Genomic DNA, 22,497 nt, shown 5'->3' with positions numbered 1-22,497 from the left:
TCAGGTGACGTATTTATATATAGAAACTGTCTAGCCAGACATAAGTTCATAGCTGGACAAGTAATATCAATTGGTTCACAGCTTTCTCCTTCATTTGGTGGAAATTTCTCTTTCTTTCATTGTCTTTTGTCTTTTTAGGGCCACATCCAAGGCATATGGAGGTTCCCAGGCAAGGGGTTTAATCAGAGCCCCATCTGCCACCTATACCACAGCTCATGGAACACTGGCTCCTTAACCCAGTGAGCAAGGCCAGGGATTGAACCTGCATCCTCATGGATACTAGTTGGGTTCACTAACCACTGAGCCATGAAGGGAACTCCTAGCAAATTTATTGACTTCAAAAATGTTAAATTGTGACCATGAACAAACTATACTTATTGGCATTTTGCATACATTATTTATTTTTCCCAAGGACTCATGCGAGATAGATGTCATTATTCTTATTTAGCAGAAGAGACTGAAGATCTGCGAAATCAAGTGACATGCCCAAAGGTATCATTACTAAGTTGTAGATTAACACTCAGGCCTTTATTTTCCAAGATTCACATTCAGGTCTTAATTTTCAAATAAGATATTTGAAAATTCCCATACACTTCCCTGATGAAATCTTACTTGTCCGCGGCAGAACCAGCAGAACCAGCTTATGAAAGGTCTTGAATGCCAAAAGCAAGCTTGAATTTCATTTTAGAGGACCGGGGCAGTGCTGTCTTATTCATTAGGCACAACAGGCAGAATGCTTTTAGCGGCCCACAGTACTTTCAGCTGCCTGCAAAAATGTTTGAAGTCCTTTTAAAATCAGAAAAAGGGAACTTTTAGTTTGAAAAAAATGATTTACTATGTAACATTAATATATTCATCAATGCAGTTGTAAAATACGAAACATATTAAATTTATCTATTACATAAATACATATAATACGTATGCAAAGAACAAGGCAAAATTGCCTAGAGCCCACAAAAGTCAGATTGTGGTCTTGTATCCGGGTGCGCTAAACTGTTGGCAGAGGTGATAACAGCAGACCAAGCTGGGCGAGGGGAGGAGGTTGTGGACAAATTGTGAAAAATGTGGTCACAATCTCTCTCCTCTTATCAAAGGCACCCCAAAAGTGAGGTTATAAGGGACAGAGGTGAAACACAGGGCAGAAAGTGTCATTTCCTAGCTGCATGATCTTGGACAAGTGACTTGATCAATCTGAACCTTCAATCAAGTTTCACCATCAATAAACGGGGATCTGTACCTCCTGGGGTTGTTGGACAGGGACCTAGATGTGCCTTGTTTACCGCTGGGTATGAACAGCTTAATACATACATGTTGAATGAATACAGTAAGTGTGTGCTTAGCACATTGGCCTGTGTACGGTAAGTCTCTAGTAAACTGCATTCACCGGTATTAAAAATAGTAAAAAAATCTCCAGAGCCACAAGCCCAAGTTCGGCAAGATCCAGACGCATCTCAGCACGTTCTCCGCGAACGTGCGCAGTACCTTCCCCAGGAGGGGAAGCCACGCGCTGCGCTGGCGCATAAGCACTTTCCTCCGCCCCTTCGGGCAGCGTCGTGACGAGCCCAGAGGGGCGGACTGAGGAAGGGGCGTGGCCAGCAGGCCCGGCCCCGGCCACCTTCTTCCGGGCTCCTCCAGCTGCGCGCGCATCCTCCTCCCCCCTTCTTTTGTGGTCCGACCCATTGCGAGGGTGACAGGAAACCCTGTGCAGGGAGCGCCGCCATCTTGGACCTGCCCGAGGAAGATCCTGAGGGAGCTGCAGGAGCAGTCGCCGCTGCTACCGCCACTGCCGCCCGCACGTCTGCAACTCCTCGGCCAGCCCGCTACTTGCCGGGCCCTTGGCCTACCGCTTCCGCCCCTCTCCTGCTGCGCCCGCCCTCCTCTTCCTCGACCTGACGCCCCCCTCCCGCCCGGAAAGCTGCCCAGCCACCAGCAACCCCCAGGTAACCCAGGCCTTCCGCAGTGTCGGGCCGGCCGGGGCCTCCTCGCCGGGCTCTCCCGGGGGCCGGGGGTGGGGATCACGGCGGGCCCGGGCCGCGGGCGGGCGGCGCCGCCGGGCAGGCTGTGTGAGGCCGCAGCGAGCCCGGGGTCGGCGGTGGGCGCCGCGGCGCCGGGCCTGACAGGACTCCGTGCGGGGGCGAGCGTGTCCCCGCGCGGCGCCCGCCGCAGCCCCGCGTCCTCCCCGCCCAGCCCAGGGCTCCGGGGCGAGGCGTGGGGAAGGGTGTGTTCGGCCTCGCCTTCCCCGCCTCCTTGGCCGGCCTGGGCCGACCCGCACCTCCCGCGGGCCCCGTCTCCTTGCCGCCGCACTCGGCAGTCCCGACCTCCCCCGCCGAGTTTCTCCGCGCGAGCCGCGCCGCCCTGCAGCCCACGAGCCCAGGACGTGGCCTCCCCCGGCCCATAGGCCGCGTCTGTCCCCCGAGCACAAAAGGCAGCAGCCCGCAGTCGCGCCGGCATCTTGGACCGGTTCCGGCGCCCTTGTCGATGTGGTTAGACTGTCTTGGACTCGGACTGGGCAGGGGTCTGGGGGTCCCTGCAGGCGAGGTTCCTGTTTGAGTAAAGTCCTGTAAGGTCTGTGGCATTCTGTGTGGCCCCGATCCCAGGTACCGTCTAGAAATAACGAAGATAAAAAGTTTTAGCATTTCTAGAATTTAAGAAAAGAAGGCGGAACAGACGTGTTTTGGTGGTTTGCACCTGACAGTGTGCCAGACACTTACTTAGGCGTCTTCCTACAGGTTTATCTTGCTTCACATTAGCCCTTGGTAGAGTGTCTGCATCTCACAAGTTGAGGAAACTGAGGCTTGAAGTTGCGATGTGGCTGGTAAATGATGGTACCTGCAAACTCAAGTTAGGCCAAGATGATAGACATAACTATTTGAAATGTAGCTACAACTTAATTCCTTTTGTTCCTGTGTTTGCATTGGAAGACAGCTGATTACTCTTTTATAACCCACTCTGTCGTGTCAGCCACTGCAGTCAACTGCCATTCCTAACTCTCATAACCCCAGAGGAGAGATGGCAAGATTTCCATTTTATATTTGAAGAAGAAGCTGGGGTGTCCAGAGGGCAGATGCTTTCCTGGTGGTCCCAGAGCCAAGTGTCAGAGTTCAGATTTGAAGTCTTGCAAAGTTTACAGCTCACTTCAATACTGTCACAACTACCTTTTTTTAATTTAGATGTGGTTATTGAGAACACATTTGACCTTGCAACAACCCATCTCTCACTCCTCCTTCCTCAAGACTTCCCCAAATTTTTCTTCAGAGTTCTGCTTACACCCTTTTTCTTGGTCATGACTTGAGATTTGTGGTGGTTAGGAGTTTTGGAGGGTTCCCACTCCAGTTACTGCCACTACCTAGACAAGTGACTTTAATCAAGTTACTTAACCTTTCAGACTCAGTGTTCTTATCTATACAAGGGCTAACTACCTACATTTTAGAGTTGTGAAGATGAAATGGGATTTAAAACCTTTAGCACATTGTTGGGAATATAGTAAGTGCTCCATTGTCTCTAACAGTGACAGGCATATTGTGTGTTTTTAGTATTTGTTGAGTAAGTGAGGGGAGCATGGCTTTGGAGAACGGTAGAGTTAGACCCAGGCCTTTGTCTTAGCTTTCTCTTTAATAGTATATGACCATGGATGTATCTTCTCTCTGGTCTGTTTTCCTTATCTGTAATATGAATTAGTTTTTAGGATTAGAGATGGCTTATGAAGTGGCTGGCATATATTAGGCACTCAGTAAATGGCAGTTATTGTAAAGATGCAAAACCTTTAGATTTCAATAACCTAAAAAATTGCTAAAGCTAACATTTTTAAAAGTTTTTGTTTTTTATATTTCATGTTAAGCTTTATAGTTGTATACTTCAGCCATGCATAGAATCTTACAACTGATTTTTATCAGTATTAAATATTTTTGCATAATTTTAATAAGATATAGTACAAATACAGGAAACTTTTGGTTAAAGCAAATGAGGTATTTTCAAACTAAGGCTATTGAGAGGAGTTTTTTTTTTGAAAGGCTTAAAGCTTTTTTATTGATTAAAAATGCTGAGCATCCCTGGAAACAGCATTGAACTAATAGAGGTGTCAAAGATACTATACTTTCAAAAAAGTATTTTTTGTTCTAGACGATTTTAAACATATACAAAATAGAGTAGTGTATTGAGCCTTCATTTACGCATCAGCCAGTGTCAACAGTGTCAGTCTTGTTTTATCTATATGCACCTGTCCCCTCTCCACCAAATTATTTTGAAGCAAATCTCAAACATCATTTCATCAGTAAATTTTTTACTATTGGTAATCCTTTAAACTCTAATAGTAAGTACAGAGTTTTAATCTAGTTTTGTTTTCCTAAGTACTTTTCTTCTTAGGACAGAGGTGCAGTGCAGTATTAGAGTGCTTTTGCAGTACTGTATTAGAGTGCTTTATTCATGGCGTGACATAATTAGCTGGAAAGTTTTGTCTTTCTCTTGACACATAAAGGAATCCAAGTTTTTTTTCTTATCACTTTTTTTTTGGTCTTTTTTGCCATTTCTTGGGCCACTCCCGCGGCATATGGAGGATCCCAGGCTAGGGGTCGAATTGGAGCTGTAGCCGCCAGCGTACGCCAGAGCCACAGCAACGCGGGATCCGAGCCTTGTCTTCAACCTACACCTCACGGCAACACCAGATCCCTAACCCACTGAGCAATGCCAGGAATCGAACCCTCAACCTCATGGTTCCTAGTTGGATCCGTTAACCACTGAGCCACGAAGGGAACTCCTCTTATCACTTTAATTTATGTAAAACTGCAACATAAAATATCTCTTAAAAATGAGGTTTTTTTTTTAAGCAGGTCTCAGAAATGAGTGAATTATTTTCAGAGGTTACATCACTGTTGAAGAAAGGAAACTGACCACTCACTTGATTAGATTGGTATAATTAACTACCAAAGTTTTGTGTTCACTTAATTGACAAATCAAGTGGGCTTGTAAACAAACCAAAATGCTTCTCTTCTTGAGTTCCATGAAGGGGGATGTTCCTGAGATGCACGCACACGTGTTGAGACACACACACACACACACACACACACACACACACACACACACACTTATTGTATTGTCAAAGCCTGGTGTAAATCTTTGCGCTTAGTAGATAATTAAAATATATTTTTATATTGGAATCACAAAAGTGGTCTATTTTGGCTCAGGTGTTTTTTAACAGTGTTTTGCATGTTAAAAAATTTAGTAATTAATCTTAACAATAAGGATCAGAATTTAAATCCCCTGGAATATTTGGGGGTTGTTTTTTTCCTTTGTTGTCTTGAATCAGTTATGCAAAAATTACACAGTAACATCTTATGTTCTAAGTGTAGAATAAAATAGCTATGTAGCAGTTGTGAAAGGATTAGTCAGACATAGTGCATAAGTCAACACAGTAAAGAGTCATGCCATTAAAAAAAAAAAATGAAAAAAATACCCTCAATTATTGGGGTTTTTATTGTTCTTTTTTTGAGTCTGATCACATGAGTGACTTGATATAATGTTCCCTATATTACTGGTAAATGTGGAAGTAATGTTGGAAATGTTATGAAAGGGATTTTTGGTTTTTCTTTGTTTATTCTTGTTTGTATTAGAAATATATAAAAGTGTTTTAAAATATTTAATACCCCTTTGTTTTCTCTACTTTTAATGTTTTAGAGAATTACCAATGAATAGAGTATATGCTTAGTGTCAGCATACAGATATACAAAGAAAGTTAGTAATTTCCCCCCTTTTTTTCCCTCTCAGCCCATGTACTCATTTTTCACAATTTGGTGTGTATCCTTCCATATTGAATGCATGTAGGATTCAATGTGTGTATATGGTTAAAAAATGGGGTATGCTATTTCATAAAACTCTACATGTTTTTTTTTTTCCATTTAAAATCATGGGTATTGGCGTTCCCGTTGCGGCACAGTGGTTAACGAATCCAACTAGGAACCATGAGGTTGCGGGTTCGATCCCTGGTCCTTGCTCAGTGGGTTAAGGATCTGGCGTTGCCATGAGCTGTGGTGTAGGTTGCAGATGTGGCTCGGATCCCTAGTTGCTGAGGCTCTGGCGTAGGCCAGCAGCTACAGCTCCAATTAAACCCCTAGCCTGGGAACCTCCGTATGCCGTGGGGGCGGCCCTAGAAAAGGCAAAAAGACAAAAAATAAAAAATAAAATAAAAAAAATAAAATCATGAATATTATTTCCAGGTTAATATGTATGTCTAAATGGTTTTTAAACTAAATGCATATTATTTCATAGTATGGGTGTACTTTATTCAGTCATTTCCCTGTTGACAAAGGTATAGATTTTTTTCCAGGTTTTTTTGCTGTAGAAATGATGCATTAAATGCATTTGTACCTGTAACCTGTGGACTGATGTTTTTGTTTTTGTAGGCTACTTCTAAGTGAGTTGCTTGGCCAAAGGGTGATTTGGATTGTTTTTAAGATTTTAAGACATACTGATTACTTCCCTAAAATGTGGTCTTTCAGATTCCCCCAAGCAGAGCATATGAAAATGTCTACCTTCACATCTGTATCTGTACATTTCAGAGCTAGTCATTTATATGTATAGTTTTATGTGGAAGATGTCTGATTCAGTATATAGAGACAATGTTATTCTATTTTGGCACAACAATGATTAGTGTTTAATGTGCATTTAGTAACCATTTAGCTCTTATATGTATTTGTCTGGAAGTATATCCATGATACTGTTAAGTGAAAAAAGCATGTTGCAGAGTTTCATGCAATAGCTTATCCCATTTTAAATATATTTGTCACTTTAAAAGTAATATGTTTCGTATTAAAGAGATGAGGTGGAGAAATCCTTTGTTAAAGCATCATTAAGCTAAGTTAATTTTTAAACAGGACCACCCAACAGTTATTAGTATTTAATATGCATTTAGTAAACATTCTTCTTGACAGCCAGGAAGTTAGAACTAAATTTTACATGGACTGATAGTAAAACTATTACCTCATAACTTTTAGTACCTTTTTTTTTCTTCTTTTTGTCTGTGCCTGCAGCATGCAGAAGTCACATGCTAGGGATCAAATCCATGCTACAACAGAGACTATGCTGGGTCCTTAACTCACTGTGCCACCAGGGAACTCCAAAACTTTTAGTATTATCCTCCATCTTTCTCTGATTTTTATTTTTTGCTTTTATTTTATTAACCTACATATATATGCTGTTGATATGCTACTTTAGATAGAGAAAATCACGGGAGTTCCCGTCATGGCGCAGTGGTTAGCGAATCCGACTAGGAACCATGAGGTTGCGGGTTCGATCCCTGCCCTTGCTCAGTGGGTTAATGATCCAGCGTTGCTGTGAGCTGTGGTGTAGGTCACAGACGCGGCTCGGATCCTGCGTTGCTGTGGCTCTGGTGTAGGCTGGTGGCTACAGCTCCGATTAGACCCCTAGCCTGGGAACCTGCATGTGCCACAGGAGTGGCCCAAGAAATGGCAAAAAGACCAAAAAAAAGAAAGAAAGAAAGAAAATCATATTCTTGGGAATCAGGCCTTGGTTCAAGTTCCACCTCTGCCATTTACTGTCCTTGTTAATCAGCCAAATTGATGAATTTCCTCAAACTTAAGTTTCTTCAGTTTTTACATGGACATAATGTTAATGACTCCACAGAGTTGTAAGGATTATATAAGAGCGTATAGGGGAAGATAGTGCAAATCATCACATGGTTTACTCTCAAATGTTAGTTCCCTTCAGAAACTTTTTTGTTAAGTAGATAGAATATGAATTGTTATTACTAGTATTATCATTTATCCATATCTACTCTTCTTATCACAGTGCATCCTGCTTATTCAGAATATTAAGTTAGAACCCAGCGAATGAACTGGGAAGATTGTGTCTCAAAATACCACTGTGTAGTTTCATGGTGCATCTCATAACTGTGGAGGAGATCAGATAGTACAGTGATTAAGAGTTGGTTCTTTGCTGTCAAACCAGTCATAGGTTGAACACTTAGCTGTGTGACATGGGCATATTATCTATTGGGTCTTTCATTATCTGTAAAGTAATAGTCACTATTTTATAGCGGTAGTAGTGAGGATTAAATGAAACTGCATGTAAAGTGTTTAGCACATTGCCTGGCATACGTTAAGTGCCCAGTAAATGGCAATTAGTTTACAAATTCTTTATAATATATTTAATGATGCTTGTTTGAATGTAGAACTCTTTTCTTTAAGAAAAAGGTATTAAGGGAGATTTTATTTCTATGTGAATTTTATTCAAATTTTTTTTTGTAAAACATGGGACAAAGTGCATTTTATTCACACCAGTAGCTGCTGTGCACAAATTACAGAATATTACCAAGATTTTTAAGTTAGTGGGTGTTGTATTGAGTGGACTCCTGTTTTCACTGTTTGAACTGGACCAACATTTCTTGCTCTCCCTCCCCCCTCCCCCCCATTTTTGAGTTTTCAAAGTAAGTAAAGCAGAAGCACCCTTAAGTAATAGTGGAGAAACTTTTTCCACCTTCCAGAGCTAGTTAAAAATATATTCCTCACCTTAATATTGGTATGTTTCATGTTCAAGAAATGAGGTTGAGGAGTTCCTGTCATGGCACAGGCACAGTGGGTTAAAAATCCAACTGCAGTGACTCCAGTTGCTGTGGAGGCGTAGGTTTGATCTGTGGCCCAGCACAATGGGTTAAAGGGTCCGGTTGTTTCTGCAGCTGTGGCATAGGTCACAGCTGTGGCTCAAATTCAGTTCCTAACTGGGGAACTTCCATGTGTCTGGACGGGGCCACAAAATTTAAAAAAAAAAAAAAAAAAAAAAAAGGAGGTTGAGAAATCCTTTGTTAAAACAGTATTAAGTTTAGTTAATATTTAAAAGGAGCCACTTGAACATGGTTCTACTGCAAACACATAATTTTGAGTGAATGATGTCGATAAACTATAGGAGTCCATTTAAACCCAGCTAGTATCTTATTTTAGAATAAGAAAAGGAGGGCCTGTTGTGTTACTGGCTACAATCCTAGATATTTTTGCCTTCCTGTCTGCTGAAATTACTAAGAGTAGTTTTCCTTTGACTCTACTTATTAGGATTTTTGTTAATAATTTTTAAGAAACTTGAACCAGAAAATTGTATGGTGAGGTGGAGACAAGGTGCTGGTATTCAATCTAAAATATCGATCATTCCTTTTTTTTTTTTTTTTTGTCTTTTTGCCATTTCTTGGGCCGCTCCCGCGGCATATGGAGGTTCCCAGGCTAGGGGTCCAATCGGAGCTGTAGCCACCAGCCTACGCCAGAGCCACAGCAACACCATATCCGAGCCGCGTCTTCGACCTACACCACAGTTCGCGGCAACACTGGATCCTTAACCCACTGACCAAGTCCAGGAATTGAACCTGCAACCTCACGGTTCCTAGTCGGATTCGTTTCTGATGTGCCACAGTGGGAACTCTGATCACTCATTCTTATTTAGAAACAGTTTATACTAATTAATGCTTGGTAATTGAAAATATTTCTTCAAAATTAGTCATCTCAGTACATATTTAATTAATGAATGCTTCCGTGATACAAGCATTTGCAAGAACACAAATTAGTACAACTAGGATTGGTTTATAATTTCATGATTAGCTTTTAGAGCATTTCAAGTGGAAATTGGAATTGTTAGAGGCCATTATTTTAACGTAACAAAATGAAGGGAAATAAAGTATGTAACAGCTACAACTTTCAGTTAGAAGAGGGAAAGGGAATAGGAAAATGAAAAGTGGGAGAGCTTAGGAGTAACAGTAATTTAGAGGTGACTAAATAGTTAACTTTTCCCCAAGTTTGAATGGGGAAAAAGAAGTTTAACAGGAGTTAAAAATTAATTAGGAGAGAAGAGCCTGGGAGGAATGCAGCCCAAGAAGAAATTAGTAATCTTTAAATATCTTTTTTTTTTTTTTTAAGGTCCGCTCTTGTGGCATACGGAGATTCCCAGGCTAGGGGTCAAATCAGAGCCACAGCCTCCAGCCTACACCACAGCCATGGCAATGCCAGATCATAACCCACTGAGTGAGGCTGAGGCCAGAGATGGAACCCAAAACCTCATGGTTCCTAGTCAGATTCGTTTCCGCTGTTCCACAATGGAAACTCCTAAATATCATTTTAACTGTGAGATACGACTTTTTTCCCTTGTCTTTAGGATCTGGTTCAGAGATCTGATGAATAATACAGATCAATTTGAGCCTCAGGACCAAGTGCATTCTTAAAAATTTGAGTCCTCTCTTTCTGGAAAAAGGGAATCAAATTTGTATGATATTCAGAATCAGAGTTAGTTTAACTAGAAAAACTTCCTTTCCTGAAAGAAATTAAGGGAGTTTTCTGTGGTGTCGAAGACATTATAAATGTTACATGTCCTACTTTTGTTGATTATAATTCATACTGCTAAGTGAGAAGACTGTATTGAATGAAATGCTTCTCTAATAATTTATTGTAATTAACAACTTCCTCTTCTCTGATAACAGTAATTCACTTATTTTAAATATGTTCTTTTTCTACAGGTTAAACTTTATTACATAGAAATTTTGTTTGAAGTATGACTTATAGTAAGGTGTTAATTTCAGTAAATATATTTCCCCAGTGATATTAAATGTCTGGTTTGTGTATGTGACAGTTGGCCAAAACAGTAAAAACTAGTTAAAAAAAATACTAGAGAGCAAATTTTTTTTAGGGCCGTACTCACAGCATATGGAGGTTCCCAGGCTAGGGGTCTGATTGAAGCTACAGCTGCTGGCCTATGCCACAGCAACGCCAGATCTGCAGCCTACACCACAGAGTCTGCAACCTACACCACAGCTCACGGCAATGCCGGATCCTTAACCCACTGAGCTAGGCCAAGGATTGAACATGCAACCTCATGGTTCCTAGTTGGATTCATTTCCGCTGTGCCATGACAGGAACTCCTAGAAGGCAAAATTTTTAAAATGGGGTTAAACCTTTATAAAGAATTTTTATCTTTCCTTAAGCTGAAAACTGCTTTGAGAATAAACATTTTCTTTCTGTTTTATTGGGGAATAAATTTTATTGTAAGTTATTACCAGTATTAGAATTCACTTCTTGTTTCTCCAGCACCCTGCACTGTGTCTGACGCATTCAAGGCATTCATTTGAATAAATTGGAGAATTATTTTTTAAGTTATTAAAAAGTAGGGAAGAAATTAGAATTCTTTAGATTGGCTTTTCTGAGGGTAAGTAATGGATGGACTTTGATCTTTTGAAATATCTTCCAGTACATAAACTTCAAAAATTTGCAACTACAAGTAGTGTTTTATGTCACTATTTCTCTTGGCTCCTAGAATAATATGTAGCAGGCATTTAGTATGTTGTTAATCTTCAAATCTTATATTAGGTAAAGCCATATGAAATTGTCAGTAATTTTTTTTAATCTGTAAGAACAACAGTTTCAGAGTTCCCGTTGTTGCTCAGTGGAAATGAATGTGACAAGAGTCCACGAGAACTCGGTTGTGATTCCTGGCCTCGCTCAGTGGGTTAAGGATCCACCGTTGCCATGAGCTGTGGTGTAGGTTGCAGAGGTGGCTCGGATCTCTCGTTGCTGTGGCTGTGGTGTAGGCTGGCAGCTACAGCTCCAATTAGACCCCTAGTCTGGGAACCTCCATATGCTGCAGGTGTGGCCCTAAAAAGACAAAAGACAAAAAAAAAAAAAAAAAAGAACAACAGTTTCATGTGATTTCTAATTCTTACATTTATTTGGTTTAGACATAGTATGATTGCTCTTTCTTTGGACGCTATGCTAAGGGATGATTTTTCAAGTAGGATAAAAAGGTTATTTTGTGTTTATGTTGGTGGTCACTTTTTATAACATTCTATTGTAAAAAATCAGAGTTCCAAACAGACCATTAGTAATTTACTTGATCAGTTAATGGGGATAGGGGCCTTAGTAGGAGTAGACTATTTATAATGATGATATTTAACATAAATTTATAAAGATTTCCTTGTTTGGGAGTTCTTTTGTCGTGCAGTGGGTTAAGGATCTGGCATTGTCACTGCAGCTGCTTTGGGTCACTGCTGTGGTGCTGGTTCCATCATTGGCCCAGGAACTTCCATATGCCACAGGTGCCACCCTCAAAAAAAAAAAAAAAGAAAGAAAGGAGTAAAGATATCCTTATTTTGAAATTTTTCAGAGTAACACTTCTTATTGGAGGTTTCCTAAAGTGAAATCTTGGAACTGTTTTAATATACATGGTTTCTTATATTTCTATGGAAAATAAATGAGAATGTTAAAGCAGTGTTCATCCAAGAGAATTTGTGTATTTGATAAATTTGGGAAAAGCAATTTTGCTTTGGTTTATTGTAACCAACATTTTGTTTAATTATAATCCCTGTGCTTTATTATTATTATTATTTTTGTATCTAAAGGATAGCAATGATCAGCTTGGATAACTTGTGTATACTTTTTTCCTAAGTAACATAGTTTTCTTTGTTTTTAGTGCCACCATGGCAACTGCACCATACAACTACTCTTACATCTTTAAATATATTATTATTGGTAAGTTTAACTTAACACTCTTGTTTGTCAAAGAAGGTTAAAATGCAAAATATTTATATGCTAATGCTTAATGTAGTACTTCAGAAGAAGTGAATGATTTTCTTACTGCAAAATTAAAATTCCTTTGCTAAGATTTTTGAATCAACGATGTACCTTTTGTGTTGTGACATGGGATACTTCTAGTACAAAGCTGGGTACCTTTGAAGTGATGTTGGTTTCCCTTGAGGCCTACCTGAAAGCTTGTTAATACTGGGAATGAGGTTAATTTCCTACAAGATGCATTTCAAAAATATCATGAAAGCTCTCAGAGCCCCCTGGATTCCAAAAATTGATAGAGAGCACTGGTCCAAAATAACTGTGTTCAAGATACATACATGGGGGTTCTTGTTGTGGCTCATTGGAATGAATCTGACTAGTATCCATGAGGACACAGGTTCGATCCCTGGCCTTGATCAGTGGGTTAAGGATCTGGTGTTGCCATGAGCTGTGGTGTAGGTTGCAGACACGGCTCGGATCCCAAGTTCCTGTGGCTCTGGTGTAGGCCGGTGGCTGCAGCTCTAATTTGACCCCTAGCCTGGGAACCTCTATATACCTCGTGTGCAGCCCTAAATAGACTAAATAAATAAAAATCAAAGAAAGAATAAATTTTTTAAAAAAGATACATAACATAATGGTGGTTTTTTTCTTAAGTTTCAGGAAGATTTAGCTCAAATTAAGACAATGCTGTTTATCCAAGTATAGTTGGAAGAGCTCAGTTGCAAGTATACGTATTTTAAATTAACAATTTAATTAATATTTTAATTCTTTACATTGAAACAGTTTGGTTTAATGTTGAGCTTATGTGGCTGTATCGTAATGCTTCCCTTCACCAAAGGTTAAATTGCTCTTAGTACAGAGATGATATCTGTTCTGTTATGGTTTTTCATGTAACGCCCATTCTTTTATGGAATTCTACAAGAAATATATGATGGGATCTAGTGACTCAAGCTTCCAAAACTGTATTATTTGTGCTTGTTATATGTTTCCCTGTTGGTCATTCCTAGGAGTCTTTGGCTTTTATGCATTGGTTAGGGGAAAAAATAATACAAAATGTTGAAGTAGCCTAAAGTAAAAAAAATACTATTACAATAGCTTCTCTGTTAAGCTCTTCCCAGCTGGTGTCTATTTATTAACATAGTTCATTAACTAAAGGTTCAGAATAGTCAATTTATATATCACAGTGAAAACTGACCTTTATAAACTCATTATAAATTGTGGAAATAAAACTTCCAAGTGTCCCAGAAATTTGTGATGTGATATGTTTAAAGGGGTATAGTAGTCTTGGCATGTAGGAGTATAAAATTGAGAAATATAATTACTACTTGAAACTTTTTTTTTTTTTAAACAGGGGACATGGGAGTAGGAAAATCTTGCTTGCTTCATCAATTTACAGAAAAAAAGTGTAAGTTCAATATGTAAGATAAAACATAAGTAAATTTTTTATTCTCACTTTCCTACCATTTAAAAAGTGTCATTTGCAGTGTATTCTGTATGTAACCTTTCCCAACATATGCACTTTTGTCTTAAGGGAGTGATTTTTTTTTTTTTAATAGGTGCAGATAAAATGAAATATACCTGTATGTATAGAGTGTTGATTTTTATTCTAATTTTTTTAATATTTTTTAAATTAAAAAATATTTTAATTTTTAAAATTAAAAAAAATATTTATTTTTGCTTTTTAGGGCTACACCTACGGCATATGGAAGTTCCCAGGCTAGAGGTCGAATTGGAGCTGCAGCTGCTGGCCTGTGCCTCAGGCACAGCAGTGCAGGATCTGAGCCACGTCTGTGACCTACACCACAGCTCAAGGCAATGCTGGATCTTAACCCACTGGGTGAGGCCAGGGATCAACCCATGACCTCATGAATGCTAGTTGGTTCATTAACTGCTGAGCCACAATGGGAACTCTTGCAGTGTTAATTTTTATTTGCCATATATAATTTGACCTGTTTAGATTTTTTTTTTTTTTTTTTTTGCTATTTCTTGGGCCGCTCCCGCGGCATATGGAGGTTCCCAGGCTAGGGGTCAAATGGAGCTGTAGCCACTGGCCTACTCCAGAGCCACAGCAACGCAGGATCCGAGCCGTGTCTGCAACCTACACCACAGCTCACGGCAACGCCGGATCGTTAACCCACTGAGCAAGGGCAGATCCCGAACCCGCAACCTCATGGTTCCTAGTCGGATTCGTTAACCACTGCGCCATGACGGGAACTCCTGACCTGTTTAGATTTTTTTTGATGATAATACTATAATATCAAATTTAAGTAATCTTTTCATTCTTTGACTTTCTGTTATAGAAGTTATATTAGGGGAAATTTGCTCATATATCTTTTGCTAATAAGTAAATAATAAGAGATTAGATATTTAAAATGGAATTCTTTCTAAATTCAGGACTGGTTGATTAAGATTCAAAGTACTACTCTATCTTGGGTGGTAAAAGAAGAGACCACTTTATTTTATGTAACTGATAGGCTAAATATAATTGAAATTGTTTTTATATAATTGAAATTTTTTCTATGGCACTTTTTGGCTTAATGTAACATTTTATGAATTATCTGTCAGTCTGTGTACTTGTACAAGAGAATAATAGCTGGTTTAGGTTTTCAGTGGCCTAATTATAAGGAAAAGACTAATGAACTTGTCCTATTGGATTAGACATATGTAACTTGCCAATTTTATATAATTATAAATACATACTAAATGTGGTAACTTTTTTTGAGGCATTGATAGCATTTTCAGGATAAATATTTGACCAGAAATTCCTATAACCCTAAAACCATTGATTAATTTGTTAATATTTAATGATTGTCAGAAGGTTAAATATCTAATGTTGGTGTTAGGAAGAGTTTATTAGGAGTTCCCATCATAGCGCAGTGGAAACGAATCTTGACTAGGAACCATGAGGTTCTGGGTTCGCTCCCTGGCCTTGTTCAGTGGGTTAAGGATCTGGCACTGCCATAAGCTGTGGTTTATGTCGCAGACTCAGCTTAGATCCCCTGTTGCTGTGGCCGTGGTGTAGGCCAGTGACTACAGCTCCGATTAGACCCCTAGCCTGGGAACCTCCATTTGCCACAGTCCTAAAAAGACGAAAGGACCCCCCCCCAAAAAAAGAGTTTATTAAAATTTACAATAAATTTTTTTTTTTTTTTAATCCACACCCATGGCCTGTTGAAGTTCCCGGGCCAAGAATTGAATCCAAGCCACAGCTGCAACCTACAGCTGTAGCAATGCTGGATCTTAAACCTGCCTGGCTGGGGATTGAACCTGCACTTCAGCAGTGACCTGAGCTGCCACAGACAATGCTGGATTCTTAACCCACTGTGCCACAGTGAGAACTCGTAAAATTTTTATTTTTAATTTTCAGATTCTTTTAGTTTAGATAATAACAACCTGTGGGCCAAATTCAGTCACTCCCTGCTTATAAATAAAGTTTTGTTGCAGTGCACCCATGCCCATTTTACATATTATTTGTGGCTGCTCTTGTGTTTGAGCAGATTTGAGTCCTTGTGACAGAGCCCTTTTGGCCTACAAAACTTAAAATATTTATTATTTGGTTTTTTAACAGAAGTTCGCTGACTCCTGTTCTAGTCCAGTCACATCTACGATGTCTTACTTTGGGTTTTTGCTAACTTTTTTTTTTTTTTTTTTTCTTTTTAGGGCCACACCTGTGGCTTATGGAAGTTCTCAGGGTAGAGGTTGAATCAGAGCTGCAGTCACCGGCCTTTGCCACAGCCGCAGCAACGTGGTATCTGAGCCACATCTGCTACCTATACCACACTTCACAGCAATGCTGGATCCTTAACCCACTGAATGAAGCCAGGGATAGAACTTTCATCCTCATGGATACTAGTTTGGTTCATTACTGGTGAACCACAAGGGGAACTCCTGCTTATTTTGTTTTTATAAGTGCAAGCTTTAGTCATATTATAGCCTACAAGCATTAATTAATAAATCATTTGATTACCTAGTGGATTATTTTCCCACTGGCCTTAATTTGAAGCTTTCTGGAAGTTGGAATATTATATTTCTTTTCCTCCTTAACAGTTATGGCTGACTGTCCTCACACAATTGGTGTTGAATTTGGTACAAGAATAATTGAAGTTAGTGGCCAAAAAATCAAACTGCAAATTTGGGATACAGCAGGACAGGAGAGGTTTAGAGCTGTCACACGAAGCTACTACAGAGGAGCTGCAGGAGCACTTATGGTGTATGATATTACTAGGTAAGAGATTAATAATTTTCAACCTTCATAACAGAAAAGAAATCTACTTTAGGCAGTGTGATTTCTTTTTTTATTGATTTAGGCATTCTTTAATTTGTAATTGTGTGAGTATTAATGAGCTTATTTGGGTTTTATGGTTTCTTCTCTAAATTGCTCTAAGGCATGATATAACTTGTCGATTTTCTTTTCTGAAAGTCTGTGTGACTGAAGAAAAACTTAGGAGATACTGGTGGAGCAAATGGAATAATACCATGCTAAGAAGTAATATCAGTTGAATTTGAGGTGAAATAATACGTTACACCACAGTATTATTTTTCCCCTTCAGTAGAAAGTGAGCAAATCTTGAGGATTAGTCTGTTCGTCTATAGTGTTAAATTTTACACCTTTTAAGGCCAAGCAAAGAATTAAGTATGTTTGTTAATCCAACATGGTAGCTTATAAAAAGTTCTCATACTTGCATCTGACGTATATAATTGTACCTTTACTTAAGTTCTTTTTTTCTAAAATGGGTTGAAGTAGCTCATGATACTTCAGCAAGATTAAATTTCTTTCAATTCTACTGTTGTGAAAACTCACCACTTGATACAAAGTAACAAACCTAGATGGAAAATTGTGCCACTTCATCAAGCTCTATGTCTACTGTAAGCTAGAAATAAAGTAGATTACCCTTCATGTTAATGCAGAGTGCCAGCCAAAGCATTGTGACTCTTGTCTCACTTTTTGGGGGGTAGGAATGGGTGAGTGGGACCAAGTGAGGCTTAGATTTTCAATTATGTCTCCTTTGGGGAAAGCTTTAAAATGTTTCCTCTTGAGCAGTCACAATGCACATTCATGTGTTAGAACTTTGAAAAGGAAAATAACTCTTCAGGTTTGTTTAATTTGGTGTTTCCTAAGGTTATCTTATTAAGGAATACCTTTGGGAAAGGATGCCTTGAATAAAGATAGTGAATGATTCTAACTATAGTGCTTGAAGTTTTACTAAATTTTAGAATTGGATGGTCTCAGGCCAAAATAAAGTGAAATAGCTTTAATTCTCTTCCTTGAGCTAGGCAATTAGTATTAACATGATCAGTAAATAGTTTTGTGGGAAAACTAATACCTAGCCATTTAACAGGATATCTGTTTAGGAAGGATGCGTTTCTGAAGACTTGACATAATTGAAAACTCCATGCATTGTTAACAAAATTTACATATGGTGATGTGTGCTTAAAGTGTATCTGTTTATAGTGTTCTGCTTTTTGTGTTTTTTTTTCTTTAATTTCAGCTTTGTTGAGATATAATTGACATAGAACAGTGTGTAAGTTTAAGAATATTTGATATGTGTATATAAAAAGTTTTGCTGTTAAACATATCTTTTTAAGCATGGTAAACTACTTTTTGTAAACTACTTTTGTGTCCATTGAAGTTAGGAAAAGTGCTCTGCTGGAGGAGTTCCTGGTGGCCTAGTGCTTAAGGATCCAGTGTTGTTACTGCTGTAGCTCAGGTCACTGCGGTGGCATGGGTTTGATCCCTAGCCTGGGAACTTGTGCATGCTGCAGGAGTGGCCAAAAAGAAATAAAATACTTTGCTGGAAACAACCCAAATGCCCATCACCTGACAAAAGGATAAACAAATGTGATTTATCTATATAATGAATATAATTCAACCATTAGAAGGAAGGAAACACTAATGCATAATATAAGGTAGATGAACCTAGGAAACATTTTACTAGTTGAAAGAAGCCAGAGTCACATGTCTTATGATTCCATTTATATGAAATACCCAGAGTAAATCAGTTCATAAAGATAGAAACTGGATTTCCAGGGGATGGGGAGTAAGTGCCAATGGGTACAGTTTCTTTTGGGGGGGTGATGAAATGTTCTAGAGTTAGAGTGGTGATCATTCCACAACTTTGCGAGTATATTGAAAACCACTACATTGGATACTTTAACAGAGGGAGCTTTATGTTATGTTTGTTACATCCCTCAAAAACTGTTACTGAGAAAAAAAGTATCAGGCTTTAAGATAGGTACTTTTTCTTGATGAAGTGATTCTTCATGGTGACTTTGATGTAGCAGCCATGGCACAGATTTTTTTTTTCCCCCATTTTTTCCTAGTATTAATCATTGACATTTTATAAACTTAAGTCTCTGCTTTAGTAATGCTTTTTATTCTTGGTATTTACTCTGATTGTTACAGGGTACTTTACTCATTGATAACATAGCTTATGGCAGTTTGCTTGGCTATATCAATTGTTTGTTGTATCTAACATCTACACCAAAGTTAGGGATATTTTAGCGCCTTTTTTTTTTTTTTTAAGCACTAGAAACACCAGTTAATGAATATTTAATCCTGTATTTAGAGATTTGAAATTATGTTGCTGAATTTTAAATTAATAACAAAAGTTATCAGAAGCATTAGTGGAGATGGTACATGTAAATAATATAGTTTACTTGATTTTGATACTGCTTACAAAGGATATGTTGTTTTTCTGTTTATCAAAGTGGTAGTGGTTTGTAATTCACTCTTGCTATCAGCTTTGACATTTTAGATTTCATCAAAATCAGTGCCAGTGTTTTTGGAGTTGTGTTATGTAAGGTTTTGTGCACAAAGCAAGATAGATCTATTGTGTAAAAGCAAGTTATGTTAGTACTACAAGTACTGAGGAGTGATAGGCTTGTGCCTTTTAAAAATTATATTTCACCATTGTTTACTTAGAAAATTTTAAAACATTGGGAAACATTTTATGTGACTTTTTTTGCCACAAAGGTGGTAATTTGTTCTTGTATAGCACAGTAAAAAGAGTCTGAGTAAGGAATTCTTTTCACTTCTCACTGGGAGTTCTTTTCAGTTTGGAATATCAGATTTTATATGAGCAGTGGCAGCTGGAGATCATGGAATATATTCACAAGGCTGAACTTGAAAAACTTTGAAGACACAATATGTGTAAAAGGTTGTACACCTGGCTCTGAAATCATTTAAATCTTTATGGGCTTCTGTTTCCTCACCCGTTAAATGAGTAAGGTAGATTAATGTTTTGTGAGTCTGTATAAATCCGAAATACTCTTTATCTTTCGAAAAAAAATTATTTTGGGCTTTGTGGTAAGTCTAATTAATGTTAGTATACTCTGTATATTATTGTAGATTGTTTGGTTGTTTGCTATCTTTGGTCCTACTTGGCTAGTGCAAATGAGCCCGTGTTTTTTAAACTCTTGCTAGAGGAAGTGCAGAAATGAGGCAGTTATGAATTCCCAAAATGATTAATCTGCTGGAAAATAAGAGTACAGAGAGAGAATAAAGTTAATCTCTGATATACCTGGGATGTGAATTTCCGACCAAATGTATCAATTATTGTTTTAAAGGTAATTTTTATGCTGTTGTAGTTACCTTACTCTTTAAGGTGGATTTTATATCAGCCCACAGTAGTGTCTGAGTTTGTTTCTAATTTGAGATATTTAGAGATAGACGCAAAAATGCTTTCCATTGAGTGTGTCATTAGTTAGACGTATTGGTACTGCTTTGTCTCCCATTTTGTGATTGAAAATCTGGATAATGTCAAAATAATTTTTTTTTTACTTCAGATTGAAAGTTCTGAGTTTAGAATTGTTTTCCATTAATTTCCTCTGTTTTTTCTTGCTTGCATATTGGTTTGTTTATGGATTTGCTTTTATTTTCTTCCTTCCTTCCTACCTTCCTTCCTCCCTCATCTGTGGCATATGGAAGTTCCTGGGCTGGGGGGTTGAATAGAAGCTGCAGCTGCAGATCTGCACCACAGCCATGGCAACACCAGATCTGAGCCACATCTTGCAGCAATGCCAGATCTTTTTTTTTTTTTTCTTTTCCTTTTTTTTCTTTTTAGAGCTGTGCCTGTGGCATGTGCAAGTTCCCAGACTAGGGGTCTAGTCGGAGCTGCAGCTGCTGGCCTACACCCCAGCCACAGCAATGCAGGATCCTAGCTGCATCTGCAGTCTACACCACAGCTCACAGCAGTGCCAAATCCTTAACCCACGGAGCAAGGCCAGGGATCGAACCCACATCCTCATGGGTACTAGTCGGGTTCTTAACCTGCTGAGCCACAACAGGAACTCTTGGATGTGCTTTTAAATGTAAACAATTTACTCCTGACATATAAGGAATTAGCAAAGTTGTTGAATCTTAAGTTATTTAAAAATAATCAGTTTGGCTAGATTTTTGAAAAGTATGTGTTTGCATTTCACAGTTGTTTTAGAGCAACAATCTAGTCAAATCAAAAATACTTCTTTAGGATCTGTTGATTAAAGTGTAAATTTAAAGTATTGATGTTTCTTTTTTTCTATTGAAATGCAACTGTATGTGGCAGTCACAAATGTAAACTTTAATTTTTGCAGAAGAAGTACATATAACCACTTAAGCAGCTGGTTGACAGATGCAAGGAATCTCACCAATCCAAATACGGTAAGTTAAAGTGGGCTCTTTTTGTATTTGGGACTAAGAATGAGAGAATCTTCTTATTCTTAAATTAATTGAAGAAAACATAAAATGTTTTTTTTCCAGTACTAATTAGCCCGAGTTTTGCATCTTAGACTTGGTTTCTATTCATGTTTATGGTTTAAAAAAAAAATAAAAGTTGTGAATGGGGTGGTGATCCTATGTCAAATGGAGACTATGATATCACTAGTTCTGTAAAATGTTGCCTTTGGAGGAAACTGGGCAAAATGTACTAGGGATCTCTGAATTATTTTTTTGAGTGTCAGAATTATTATTTTTCTATTTAAGATTTTCATTTTTTTCTATTATAGTTGATTTATAGTGTTCTGTCAATTTCTGCTGTACAGCAAAGTGACCCAGTCATACATAAATATATGTGTGTGTACATTCTTTTTTTTTTTTTTTTTGTCTTTTTACTATTTCTTCGGCCGCTCCTGCGGCATTTGGAGGTTCCCAGGCTAGGGGTTGAATCGGAGCTGTAGGCACCAGCCTACGCCAGAGCCACAGCAACGCGGGATCCGAGCCATGTCTGCAACCTACACCACAGCTCACGGCAACGCCAGACCGTTAACCCACTGAGCAAGGGCAGGGATCGAACCCGCAACCTCATGGTTCTTAGTCGGATTCGTTAACCACTGCGCCACAACAGGAGCTCCTGTGTGTACATTCTTTTTCTCACATATCCTCAATCATGTTCCAACACAAGTGACTAGATACAGTTCCCTGTGTGAGTTATTTCCTACAGCTACATGTGAGTCTCAATAATTTTTTTTTTTTTTTTTTTTTTGTCTTTTTAGGGCTGCACCTGCAGCATATGGAGGTTCCCAGGCTAGGGGTCAAATCAGAGCTGTAGCTGTTGGCTTACGCCACAGCCATAGCAACATGGGATCCAAGCTTCGTCTGTGACCTACACCACAGTTCACGGCAACACCAGATCCTTAACCCACTGAGTGAGGCCAGGGATGGGACCTGTGTCCTTATGGATACTAGTCAGATTTGTTTCCACTGATCCATGATGGGAACTCCCCTCAATAAAATTTCAATTAAAAATAAAAAGAGTTCCCTGGTGTGTTAAGGATCTGGCATTGTCACCGCTGTAGCTCAAGTCACTGCTGTGGTGCAGATTCCATCCCTGGCCCAGGAACTTCCGCATGTTGTGGGTGTGGCCCAAGATAAAAAAATAAGAGCCCTAAATGCTTTAAAAAATTAACCAGACTGAGAAGATATTTACTAAGATTTTAAAGGCTAGCCTCCATGGTAGACTCTGCAGTATACAGAAATAAA

The 22,497-nt window shown here is 38.8% G+C and overlaps 1 protein-coding gene across 2 annotated transcripts in view; it reads left to right on the top strand.

Annotated features, from left to right (window-relative positions):
• The window catches only part of RAB14 (RAB14, member RAS oncogene family), a 28,802-nt gene continuing 7,887 nt past the window's right edge, over positions 1,583–22,497 (top strand). The window contains exons 1-5 of one of the 2 annotated variants that reach the window (XM_005660403.3): positions 1,583–1,940; positions 12,448–12,506; positions 13,894–13,947; positions 16,590–16,767; positions 21,114–21,180. In XM_005660403.3, coding sequence (XP_005660460.1) covers positions 12,455–12,506; positions 13,894–13,947; positions 16,590–16,767; positions 21,114–21,180 — 351 coding nt within the window. In that variant the 5' untranslated portion in view covers positions 1,583–1,940; positions 12,448–12,454. 2 annotated transcript variants of the gene reach the window in all.

The sequence above is a fragment of the Sus scrofa genome, chromosome 1 (genome assembly GCF_000003025.6).
Source record: "Sus scrofa isolate TJ Tabasco breed Duroc chromosome 1, Sscrofa11.1, whole genome shotgun sequence".
Lineage (NCBI taxonomy): Eukaryota > Metazoa > Chordata > Mammalia > Artiodactyla > Suidae > Sus > Sus scrofa.
Note: the sequence above shows the minus strand (reverse complement) of the source record. Positions and strands in the feature narration are given on the sequence as shown.